The sequence below is a fragment of the Mesoplodon densirostris genome, chromosome 17, assembly GCF_025265405.1.
Source record: "Mesoplodon densirostris isolate mMesDen1 chromosome 17, mMesDen1 primary haplotype, whole genome shotgun sequence".
In the NCBI taxonomy this organism is placed as follows: domain Eukaryota; kingdom Metazoa; phylum Chordata; class Mammalia; order Artiodactyla; family Ziphiidae; genus Mesoplodon; species Mesoplodon densirostris.
Window position 1 is genome coordinate 77,482,820 of NC_082677.1, and position 12,679 is coordinate 77,495,498.

At 60.3% G+C, this 12,679-nt stretch overlaps 1 protein-coding gene across 7 annotated transcripts in view; it reads left to right on the top strand.

Moving 5' to 3' along the window:
* Window positions 1-344: 344 nt before the first annotated feature.
* TFDP1 (transcription factor Dp-1) overlaps window positions 345-12,679 on the top strand; it is a 28,995-nt gene continuing 16,660 nt past the window's right edge. For 2 of the 7 annotated variants that reach the window (XM_060079732.1, XM_060079733.1), the window contains exons 1-2: window positions 977-1,114; window positions 1,284-1,358. In XM_060079732.1, the coding sequence (XP_059935715.1) occupies window positions 1,347-1,358 (12 nt within the window). In that variant the 5' untranslated portion in view covers window positions 977-1,114; window positions 1,284-1,346. The other 5 variants (XM_060079727.1, XM_060079728.1, XM_060079729.1 and 2 more) reach the window with 5 other exon arrangements.

The window sequence follows — 12,679 nt, forward strand, 5'->3', positions numbered from 1 at the left end:
CACGCCCGTGCACCCCCTGCTCCGATCTCCCGGATGCGCACACATGTGCACACATCCCAGCCCCTGTCCCCCGGGTGCGTACATTCGCCCGTGCACCCCCGGCTCCCATCCCCCGTGTGCGCACACGTGCACACATCCCCGGCCCAACTCCCCCGCGCGCGCACCGCCGCGTCCTGGGCCAGGCCCTCCTCTCCATCCCCGGTCGGCGCGCGCACACACGCGGGCACGCGCAGGCGCAGCCCATCCCCTCGGAGCTCGAGCGCGGGCCTCCGGGCGGGAGGGGGAGGGGGAGGAGGGGGAGGGGAGGGGGAGGGGGGAGGAGGAGGAGGAGGGAGCCGAAGGCGCGAAAAGGCGCGCAGGCGCGCTGCGGGAGCCGGGCCGCCACCCACGTCACCGCGCCGCGCACGTCACGCCGCCCGACGCTCGCAGGGTGAGCCCCGCGCCCCGGCGCCTCGGCAGGGCAGGGACCCCGGCCGAGCGCCGCCGGGACCGCCGCCCTCCGCCCGCCCGCCCGCGTGTGCGCGCCCGGTGTCCGCGCGCCGACCGCCCGCCAGGTGCGGCGGGCCGGGGTCTCGGAGGGGCGCGCGCGCTGAGCGCCCGCGGACCCCGCCGCCCCCCGCCCCCGCGCCGCGTGCGCCGACCCGGTCCCCGCGCGCCGAGGGCCGCCGCGTGGGCGCCCAGGTGACCGGCCCAGCGGGGTCGCGGGCCGGGGTCCCGGGCGGGGCCTGCGGGCGGCCTCCAGGCGGAACGGCGCGCGCGTCCGCGTCCGCACCCGGCGGGGGTCGGAGCGGGGCGGGTCCGAGCGCGCGGGGTCTGGGCCGCGGGGTCCGGGCGGCGCCGGGCCCACCTGCCCGCCGACTGCCGTTTCCGGCGCGCGGGTGGCGGCCGCGGCCTAGTGACAGGCCGGATGCCGGGACCCCGGAAGCCCACCTGTCAGAGTTGCTGGTCGGCCGGTGGTCGCGGGTGGGCCGGGAGCGCCCGTGGGGAGCGCGTGTGCGCGGGGCCGCGGTGCCAGGCTTTTCCGCGCTGGGTCTTTGTGCGCGTCGGGGAGGCCGGGCGGGCATCCTGGTGGCCGACGGGCTTCCCTGCCTGGGATGACTTTAAAGTCCCCAAGGTAGGGGGCATTTCTGGGCTGCTCGCGCTCTGGGGATGGGGTGTGAGGGTTTGGAAAGGACGGCGCCTGCTACCCGGAGGGGCAGTGGGGACGGCGGTGGTGCTGGGGACGTTGGTGTTACTTCTTATTTCATCCTTACTCATTCCTCGTTTTTCCTTCTTCTTACCAGAAAAACCATTTTTCTTCTCTGGAGGGTGAACATTTATAGCATCGATTTCACGGATCTGGTAACATGGCAAAAGATGTAAGTATGTTTGCTTCCTGCTGGACAGACGTTTGCCTAGTGCTATGTTCTTGGTAGGTTCCCACTTTGTTTCAGAATGACCACACATAAACTACAGAAAAGTTGATTTTCAGGCTTTTAAAGCACATGAAACAAGGTAAAGGTGAAAAGGATGGAAGAAACCCACAGCTTGTGTGGAGCCGTGCGCCGGCCTCTGCCCGGGCTTTGCAGGCCTGAACACGGGGCGGTAAGCTCCGTTATGAGGCTCAGTCGCAGCCCAATTTCTGGGTCTTCGCCGACGGTTAACTTGTAAATCAATCAAGCCTTTGTGGGAGGACACCCTGAGTGCATGAGGGCTGGGCCCGGCCCTGGGCTGTGCCCTGAGCACCTGCTTTGTGTACCTCATGGGAAGTTAGTTCAGCTTCGATCCATAAAGCGCTAAGCACTGGTTTTGGCAACTCTTTTTCTCAGAAAGAGTGAAATTCGGTGATGAACAAAATGTGGTAAAAAATTCTACTTTATATTTGTTATGAAGCTATAGAACATAGTAATTTTTCTTCACATTTTGCAAGAAATAGGCTTTTAGGCCCCCAGATATGTTCTATGGGCCGTGTAGCCCTGTACGACCCTTGGTAATAGTTAACTGAAACCCCAGCTCTGTTCTTCAGTGTTTCTCAGAATGTGCTGTTCTGTGAACATTAGGGAAAAGAGGCCGTATACTTATTCACTGATAAATTGCACGGAAGTACAGCCCAAGACACAGCTGGAGGCATAAAATGTGTCTGTATCCGTGGGACCACATAACAGGCGTGAAGTCCTCCCGCCAGCGTGTGTGGACTCGGGTGCCCCTGTGTGGTGTCTCTGGGTGTGAGTTTATCATCTCTGACGGTCGAAGGCCGTGCCCACTTCTCTGCTATGTTCGCCCCAAGGACGCGGGCCGGGCAACAGGCGCGCAGTAAGGGCACTGTGGTGCCGGGGCTGGTGTTTGGGGACTGAGTTTCTTGCCCTCCTGTGTGAACCCCCGGAGGAGAGCCCTCTTTCTCCTCCTGGGCGTCTGGGGGAAGTAAAGATGGACAGTCACGGCCCCAGGCCCGGCTGCAGGAGGAGGACTGCTTAGCGGCCTCTTCCGATGGTCCCTTCTGGAGACACAGCCCCGCAAAGCGCGGGCAGCCCGGTGGCTGGGTGGAGTGACCAGGACCATCCGTTGCGACGTGAGTAGGTGACACTGGCCGTGGAGGTCGGTGCCGTGGTGATACCGGCCTGAGGAGATGCAGGTGAAGTGGCCTTGCCTGTGCTGAGCTGGGGGCCGTCAAGTGTGCTGGAACCAGGTCTCGCTGGGGCTGGGGGTCGGCGGGCTGGAGGCCACGGCCGGGTCAGGGCTTGGCCCGTGTCCCGCTGCCTGAGTCTTGAGGAAGGTGTGACGTTTGAGCCTGGGAAGCCGACCCTGGCAGCCAGCGGTAACTTAAGCAGTGGGGCCTCAGTGTGTTCTCGCGTGTAAGATCGAAGCTCCTTGAGTTGAAGGGTGTGGTGGGCTGGGACTCCAGCTCGGCAGAGCTCTGGGGGCTCCGTGGGGGACTGTTGGGGCCCAGGGGGGCTGGAGGGGGCTGGGACGGGGCAGCGTGGGCCGTCCCCCTGCGGGTGGGCCAGTCTTCTGGGCACACCTGGAGCTTCTCTCCACCCCGTCGTAGGTGCGCTGGGCCCAGGGTCCTGCCCCGCTGGGCCGAGGGCCCCTGCGCGCTGCCGGCCTCGCTCGGGGTTTGGGGTTTGCCGAGCCGTGACGGTGAGCCCAGCGGTGAGGCTGGGGCAGAGTCGGGAGGAAGCGGCGCGTCCCCCCTGAACCCCGGAGGGTGGGGATGGGGGTGGGGGGTTGAGGGCACAGGCCGGTGGCGCCTGCGGCCGAGCTGCCTGCCCACCCTGGGGCTTCTGTGCCTAGTGCACGAAGAAGTGAAGTCTTCGTGTGTTTTTCTAAAAGGCATCTGGACAACACACTGTCATTCCCGCGTTTAACCATTTTCCGGCAATACGTGAAAAGAAGCCTGGTGGCTCAGTGGTTCACCACCACCGTTCCCTTTGGAAAGTGGGTCTCTGCGCCGTCCTTAACTTCCCTGGCCCCTTCGTTGCTCCCGGGACCCTCGGCCCTCGTGTGTGGGACTCACACCAGAGCTCAGGGACTGTCCTTAATGTGCCCTTAATGTGCGGTGTTGCCACGATTTCCTGCGACGAGGCCCGTGGGTCAGAGGCGCGCGGGTCGCAGGTCGTCCTGGGGCTGCCTGTTCCCTCCCCACGGAGACTTGTCACCCTGCTGAGTGAAAATGCAGTTCATTGGTTATTGATTTATGAAGCTGGGTATCTGTGGGTTTTATTTTGTGCCTCCGGTCCCATGACACAGATCCTGATGGGAGGGTTTCCAGTGCCCAGGACGCTCCTGCGGTGAATGTAGGCGTGGAAGGAAATGTGAAAACATTTCAATGATGTCTCATTGTACTAAAAATGGCAGTTGTGTGAAGTAGAGAGTGGATGGCAGCTGATGTGCATGCGTGTCTGTGTGTGTTTCCTGAGCGTGTGTTTCCTGAGCACGTGTGTTTAGGGGGCTGAGCGTGTGCATGTGTGTGCGTCTGCATGTGTGTGTGCTGAGTGCATGTGTGCGTGTGTGTGCTGAGCGTGTGCGCGTGCGTGTGCTAAATGTGTGGTGCGCGCGTGTCCCTGCCTGGCTGCCTCCCCGTCGGGTCTGTGGCCCTGATGAGTGCTTTGGTGCCATTGGCCTTTGGAAGACTGTGGGTTTAAGGTAAAGGGCCTGTGTAGCGGCTGTAGTTTTCTAGAACTGGACTGGAGGGGCCGCAGGGAGAGAGCCTGTGACTCAGCCCCCGCCATCGGAGTGACCCTTGGAAGGAGGACACGGGGCTAGCGTCCCCACTGGGAGGACCAGTCCTCATCCAGTGTCACGAAGGTTTGAAAAGAGCTGGCGGAGGGTGGTCGATTCGTGAAACCTCAGGCCTGCTTTTGCGGAGATGTTCCTGGGACCCTCCCCTCCCTGCTTCAGGTTGGGGGCAGAGGGCAGGTGAGCCGCGGTTCGGCCCCAGCAGTCCCGGGAGGGCCCGTGAGTTGCCATCAGGGCTCAGGGGCTTCACCGTGGAGCTGCTCTGTGGTTGCACTTTGCGTTCCGTGAGTTTATGGAAAATTCCCTGGATTGTGTTATCGAGGGCAGGAGACCGAAGAAACACGCGTGGAATCTAGGCTTGTGAGGGATGCGTAACAAGGCCTGGTTTAATGAGCTTGTCTAAAAACACACGTCCTGAGCGCTGTTTCCCAGGCCTGGGCCTCGGTGATGAGATCCGGGCCGCGGAAGGGGGCCTGGGGTGGCGGGACCGGCCGTGTCTCTCAGGCTGTGAGCTGAGAGCCTGCTGGGCGCTGACGTCGCTTCTCTTCCCACTTGAGACATGAGTGAGAGAGCTCAGCCCGCTCCGGCGAAAGCGGTGAAGTCAGCACTGCTGCGCTTGTTTGTCGACGGGCTTTGCCTGTTTTGGAATCACCTCTTTTCTCCACAGAATGAAATTGGGGAAACTCTGAGACCGTGTGAAGAGCAGGACGTCACGGCGGGGTCAGCAGTGCTGCCCTGGGCCCCGTGGCTGTGTCGCACCTGGTGTGAAATGCTGTGTGTCCCTTGGTACAGCCAGGGGGCTTTCTCAGCCCTGCTCCTCGGTGGGCGAGCCATCCCCAGGGCGCGCTGTGCCTGATGTGCATTGTGACCCCCCCAGGGGATGTTTTCCAATCACAGTCGCTTGCTTGAAGCCCTTCTCTTTGGTGTTGAGCAAGTCTCGTCTTTCTTCAGCGTAGAACAGCCGCGTGGTTCTCGCTCGGACGCCAGCCCTGGCTTCTCCTCCTGTGGTTCTGTGCTGTTTGTTGAGGGGGTCTGGGCCTCGGGGGGAGCAGGGATGGGCCACAGCCCTGGGTCACTCGTGGCGTGAGGGCCAGACCCCTGCAGTGTGGCGTCGCGTTGGCCCAGGTGGAGGTGGGACTCAACCCGGCCCCTCTGCTCAGACGGGCACAGCCGGTACGGAGTCTGTCTACACTGCGCGGGCCAGGAAGGGAGCCGGTCGGTGGTGGCTCAAGAGTCGTGGCACTATCTGGGCCCAGAGCAGATGTGCTGCACGGATTTCGAGGGTCCAGGGTGAAGTTGGACTTCTTTCTCTCCACCTCTGTTGTTTTGGGTTTTTTTTGTTTGTTTGTTTGTTTTTTGCGGTACGCGGGCCTCTCACTGCTGTGGCCTCTCCCGTGGCGGAGCACAGGCTCCGGATGCGCAGGCTCAGCGGCCATGGCTCACGGGCCCAGCCGCTCCGCGGCATGTGAGATCTTCCCAGACCCGGGCACGAACCCGCATCCCCTGCATCAGCAGGCGGACTCTCAACCACTGCGCCACCAGGGAAGCCCAGCCTCTGTTGTTTGAGCTCAGGATTCTGTCCATCAGGGTCCTGTTTTCACAGGATCCAGGTTTTAAGGGGATTCTGGTTTGACAGAGTGAAACCCCTGGGCCTCCCTTGGGCCCTGAAATGCAGCACCTCCTGACACCTGTACCTCGGTGTCCCGACAGATGACTTCGTGTCACTGAGGGCCCAGAGGGACACGGAGCGCTCGCTGGATGATACCCAGGGTGGGATTCTGCCTGTGGACCAGACCGCGGGCCATGCCGCTGTGCCCTCTGCCTCCCTGCCCAGTCACAGGTGACAGACTTGCTGGCCCTTCCTGGTCCATCCCGCAGAGGACTCGCCATCCCGGGGGTTCTCGGTGGCAGCTGTGAGTTTGTCTTTGCTGGCTGACGTCACACAAGCAGGCTTTTCTGTCGCAAACCTTGGGTTTTCCTTTTAGCAGAAGTTCCACAAGGAACAAGTGTGAATTACTGAAAAAGTTCAAGGAATGTTTCTTGTGATCATAAATGCAATGTTAGTTGTGCCAGAGTTGGAAAGCTCCAGGAAAATGAAAACGAGAGAATGAAGCCGTCTGCCAGTCGGCATCCGAGGGGGATGGTTGAGGGTTTGTAGTTTATTCCTGTTGGATCTTCACTTAGTTGTACATAACAAAGGTTTTACCCATGTGTGAATGTTCTGTGCGTCCCACGTCTACCCCGCCCACGTCCGTGTACTGTTGCTGTTTCCCCCAGTCAGGCTTTCTTTTTTCCCGTGTCATCTTTAGCAGCTGTGCGTTTATTTGACACACTGGGGAATCGTAGGTGGTCACTTACTGAAAAAATGACCTAAAGTGGGAAATAATAAAAAGTGATACATTCCTAAACTCATCTTGTAAAATTCAAACACATATGCTTGCCCTCCCAGCCCCCTGGCTGTAGAGCGAAGGCCCTTTCTTTTTTTATTTTTTTATTTTTTTATTTTTTTTTATTTTTTTTGCTGTACGCGGGCCTCTACACTGCTGTGGCCTCTCCCGTTGCGGAGCACAGGCTCCGGACACACAGGCTCCGCGGCCATGGCTCGCGGGCCCAGCCGCTCCGCGGCATGTGGGATCTTCCGGGATCGGGGCACGAACCCGTGTCCCCTGCATCGGCAGGCGGACTCTCAACCACTGCGCCACCAGGGAAGCCCGAAGGCCCTTTCTTGACGAACGGTCCAGCGATTCACGTTTCTTGCATAAACCATAGCCCGTAAGGCCCAGCTTTGGTTTCTGCAGGTGGAGGGATGACGTAGAGGATGTTTGAAGATGCTGAACGTGACCTAGATCGTGCGCAGTGTTTTCCACGTGTTTAATAACAAATAGAAGCGGCACAAGTGGGCGTTTAGAAGCGAACACAGCCGAGTGGTGGCCTGACACGCGGGTCTTCGGAGGGTCCTGAAGGGGTGGGGCTGGGTTAACTCGGCAGAGCCCCTCTGCTGTGTCCCCCGTGCCCAGGCCCCAGCCGTGGGGATTCTGGTGGCTTCCAGTTCAGTCTTCTCACGTTTGCACAAATCCACGATGGTAACCCAGGACGGGTTCCTGGCAGTGTAGTTGTGGGTGGACGCTCACACACGTGTGCGCTGTGCCTGAGGCGTCCTCAGGTGGCTTCCTGGGGCGGGCGTGCCGGGTGGCATCAACTCCCATCAGGTTGTCGGAGCCCATTTTAACCACCCGTTTTTAACACCACGTTGGCTCATTTAAAAACCCACAGACTCGCTCCATTTGATGGGTGAGGTTTTAAATTGCGTTGTTGTAGTTTGCATTTTTTGATTCAGAGATTGAATATTTTCCTTTTAAAACGTCATGTTTCTTTGTGAATCGAACATGCCCTGTGCTGCATCCTCCATTCGGGCGTCGATTTCTTGTTGATTTGCATCCACTCCAGAAACTAAGGATGTTTGTGAAACCGCTGTCGTCATTTCACCGCAAAATGTTAAGATTTGGTTCTTCTGTCGTCAGCACGAGTGGCAGATATACCATCATTTCAGGCTACACCATGGAGAACACGCCAGAGTTCACACCTGGAAGTTTCATGTTAAGAACAGGCAGTTTCCAGGTGTCTGACGTTCTTCCTTCCCTGTCGTCCCGGTGCAGTGTGACCGAGGCCGGCGCAGGTCTCGGTTCCTGCCCCTCTGGGGCCGTGGTCTCGGCCTCAGCTCTTACACGATGGCTGGTCCTCTCCTTCCTGGTCTTGGTGACTTGAGTCCCTGGGGTGGGTCTTATCTTTATGTTGTTTCATTTGCATTTCAGAAAAATCAGGGTTTGAGTGAAAATGTCTCATGCTGAATCGATGGCATCTAGATCTGATAGAGCTCTGGGGGTGAACACCCACTCGTGCAGCCGAGGGCACCAGGCCACCAGATGGGTGCAGGGGGGCCCGAGGCCACCAGAATCGGGATGCAGGGGCCCCCAGGCCACCAGAGATGGGTGCAGGGGGCCCCAGGCCACCAGAATCGGGGTGCAGGGAAGACCTTGCCTCTGCTCCTGTGCAGCCTCCTCCCCCTCCAGCCCTGGCTGCAGTGTGGACGTGCCCGTGGGGTGTGGGCAGCAGGGACTTGTTGGGGGAAGGGCCTGCTGCACTGGGTCGGGGGACGGAGTTCCCCTTGAGGGGCTGCAGCTGGCACAGTGGGTAGGAGGGCGGACGAGGGGCCAACCCAGCACAGGCCTTGGGGGCTTTGGGGAAGGGGAGAAGCCCGCCCATTGGGTCCGCCTTTCGGGTCCTAAAGAACCTGAAATCATGTTCCCCTGGGGGCGACTTGCAGATGCCTGGCAGGGGGTGCAGCAGGGCTAGCCCCTGCAGACCTGCCGCCGAAAGGCCGGAAAGCAGGATGTACGCAGGTCTTTAGAAGTGGTCTTGGAGCCGTGTCACGTTTTCTTAGGGCGGTCTTACGTTTGCGCCTGTTGTGGAGTGAATTCTATGTTTTTCTGGCCATGATGAGTGAGGCTGGTCAGATCATGGGTTAGAGGCCGCGTCCTTCTAGGGAGGGTGAGGCTGGGGAGCGGGGCTCCCGGGTCTGACGGGAGCCCCAGGACCTGATGTGGGGGGCTGAGAGTGGGGCAGCACCTGCTCTCTGGTGGGTGGAAGGTGATGGTTTAGATGATCTGCGTGGTGCTGGGAGCAGCTTGGGGGCGGAGTGGGGGGAAGCTCTCCTTCACACGTGGGTCTCTTGGGGCGCGGGGGGCTCTGATGCCCTACAGGAGGCCCTGGAGCCCTGGCATTTCCAAGCCGGGCGTCGGGGTCCCTAAGGAGGAAGCAGAAGCAGGCTGGGCTGTGCCCTGGCTCCCGGTCGTGTGCCCCTCGGGGACAGCGGCCAGCATCCCGGCATGGGGTCAGGGGCTCCCTTGAACTCTGCACCCTGGTTCCTGGCCCCGCCTGCCTCACCTGCGCCCCCGATCCCTGGAGCCCGCTGGGCCTTGTGAGTGTGACCCCCACTGGTGGCGGGCACTGGGCCTGGTGCGGGAAGCGTTGGCGCTCGCCGACTGTCTCCTCTCCAGACCTGTGGCCGATGCTGCCCTGCCTGTGGCTCCGGGCACTTGCTGTGGCCGTGGCCGCCACCTGGTTTCCTCTTCGTGGATGCCGGGGGGGGGAGTCCCGGCCTCAGAGCCGCGGCTTGCAGCCCCCCAACCTCGTGCTTCCTGGATCTTGGTATCCTGGGGCCTCTGGATCCTCTGTTGAGGAAGTGGCAGTAGGCCTTATGTTTCGCCCAGTCACGGAAGTAGAGGGTTTATGTAAAAATCCACGTAAGAGTCGGAAAGAAATTTAAGAGTCATCTGAAATCACAGTCCAGGGTGGCCTTGCTGTTAGATTTCGGAGATTGTTTTGGGAGTAACTTACACGTCCGTTACACGGCTTTGCATAAGTGCTCTCAGACGTTCTTTTCCTGCTGTTTTTCTCCACGGGTTTGTCCCTGATGTTTTCATGTTGGTAAATATGAAAGTGGATGATGAGAGGAGGCTTCATGGGCCACCTCAAATGTGTGCAGGGGTGGAGGGGCCGTGACCATGGCCCCGCATCCCTGTCGCGTCCCGAGTGACTTGGTTCAGGGCTGTCCCACCGTCCTGCCTCCCCTGGGACTGGTTACACTGCTACTGTCGTGGCATCAAATGTTCCAGGACGTGTCCCTCGAAGGCGAGAACCCTTCACACCTGAAACGTGTATGATGTTGTACGTCAGCTGTACCTCAAAAAAATAATGCAAATAAGTAAAGAAGAGAAATACCCCAAACACTGCACGGTGATTCCCGAGTGTCTCCCCAGTGGTCCCGGACCCGGAGGGGCTCTGCCACTGGGACCCCGTGGGGTGTTTCACGTGGACGTGGCCCTGGGTCCTCACCCGTTCAGGCAGCTTCCCCTGCACCGCCTTGCGAGCGCCAGGGGCCGGTTTCACCTGTTCTGTGCTGTTTGTGGCAGGAGCTGGAGCTGAGGTTCAGGCACAGCCTCCCGAGCTGTGCTCTCCACCTGGAGTCTTTCTTCACGTGATGGACCTCAGCCCTCGCCCTGGCGCTCCAGCCTCATTGGTTCATAGTGTGTCCGTGGTGGCCCTTCCATGGCAGGTGGCCGCGGTCAGCTCCGTAGCAGGTCACCCAGAGTCTAGGGACCTGGAGAGCAGTGTTGTCTGTGGCAGGAGCACGGGACCCAAAGGTGTCCTCGATGGTCCCCGAGGCCCCCGGAGGCTGCTTGTCGCCCTCACATCATGAGAGCGAGTGAGGGGGCCGAGGAGACAGAGGGAGACAGAGGGAGACAGAGACAGAGAGATGGGGAGAGACGGAGACGGACACAGGACACAGGTGGGAGGGGTGGTGAGCCAGCGGGCAGGCGACTTGGTCCCTTGTGACCTGCCCCGGCCTTTGCAGATTTGGCCACTAGGTCAGGCCGCACTCGGGGGAGGGGACTGGGCAGGGCCCAGAGTCCCGCAGGCGGGGGGCCTGGCTCACTCACAGGGTGTGTGTCCCTCGGCGAGAGGGGCAGTGTTCTTCGGGGTCCATGTCCTTTTAGGTTAGGGCTGCTCCTGTGACTGCTGTGGTGAAAGGACCTAACGTTTCTCTTGTATGCGCGTCAGTGCTGATGTTAAGGAATGCTGTGGACTAGGTTTTTTCATGATTTCCACGAGGGCCAGCGGTGATGGATCTTGTCTTTTTCTCATCACCATGACAGCAGTGATGCGCTGGGCGTGCCCGTGTGGCTCGGGAAGTGCTACAGCCTTTCAGGATGAGTCAGGAGGAGGTTATTGAGGTGAAGGGTGTGTGCGTGCAAACTGGCTCCCTCAGCACCCCCACCCCGCCCTGCGCCCCCTGCTCACAGCCTCCCCGGTGGGCGGGCCCTGGGCTGTGTGGAATCCTCGAGGTCCAGCAAAGGAGGCCGGGAGGTGATGCAGAGGCAGACTTGGGGAGATGCGGCAGGGCTCGGCCAGGTCACGCCTCCTGGGGGCAGGTGACGAGCTGGGGCCCCACTTTGCGTTTCTCGAGCCTGGAGCGTGGTGGTGTCGGCAGTAGGAAGGTTTGCTAGTTTAAGTAAAGTAGTTGTCAGCTTTTCCGCTTTCGTTCTTAATTGGTTCTGCTCTTTCTAGCAGCGTTGTGTGTTTTGGGAACACGTGTTTTACCGGCATTGCTACTGTGAGTGGGATAGCTGTACCCACTGTAATTGAGTAACCAACTGTCTCTGTTAAGTACAAACACAAAAGGCTGAATATGGTTTTTCTGAGAAAAATTAAGGTTAGTTATGGCAAACGAGTGCCTTTGTTGTTGGTTTACATGTAATGGATTTAGCAGCATGGTATTTCCCTAGAGGAAGCCAGGTTTGCATCTTAAATACAGAGATTTTGTCAGAAAGGAAGTCCAGAGCACTGACGTTCCAATTTACTGCAATTTCAGAAATACCTCTTGAAGGTCAAGCGCCACCTGTGTTTTTTGTTTGTTTGTTTGTTTGCGGTACGCGGGCCTCTCACTGCTGTGGCCTCTCCCGTTGCGGAGCACAGGCTCAGCGGCCATGGCTCACGGGCCCAGCCGCTCCACGGCATGTGGGATCTTCCCGGACCGGGGCACGAACCCGCGTCCCCTGCATCGGCAGGCGGACTCTCAACCACTGCGCCACCAGGGAAGCCCTGTGTTTTGATGCTTGTTGTCAAGGCTCTAAGCTCGTAGCCTCTGGGCTGCGAGGCGCAGGGAGAGGCCCCGAGGCCTTCCTTAGACTCCCAGCTGCCCTTGGGGTCCTGCTCCTGAAGCGGGCGTTTTAGAAAAAGCTGCAGCCGAGACTGGGGTGGAGGGTGGCTTGTGGGTGATGATGCCCACGACCCCTCCACGTGTACCTGGGGTGGACCGGCTCCTCTCCCTAGGTCTGCGCTGTCCGCGGTCTGTCCTGCAGGGCAGGGGCAGTGCAGAGATGCTGTCCCCACACAGAGCCTGGGGTGGGCTAGGGTGTTGGCCTGAGTCGTCTTCAGGCCCACAGACGACTTCTGTCACCTTCCTACAGGGCCGGGCGAGAGGGGCCTTGGGTTCAGGGTTGAGGAGACCTGTAACCAGCATCACCTCTGGGTGGGAACAGTGACCCCAAAATTCAGGGGCTGAAAGTAACAACACACATGTATTCTCCCAGCAGCTGGGGAGGGTCAGGTGCGGGTGGCCTTGCCGAGAGGTCTGTCCCCGCATCTGGCGGCGTCCGAGGGGTGAGGCGGCCACCCCAGGGGGGCCTCGGTGGGCCTCGGTGTCCTCGCGGCACCCCGAGCGAGTGGCCCAGGAGGAGGGCTGACCCCGCTGTGGGTCACAATCCGCGGTCCCCACTGGTCCCCGGTGAGGGCGGGAGTCCCCCGAGGCCGGCGCTGGGCTCTGAGGCTCCAGGTCCAGGCTGCGCCTCCAGGCTCAGCGAGGAGGCCCCCTCGGGGCTGGTGGGACATTTGCGCGTTGCTG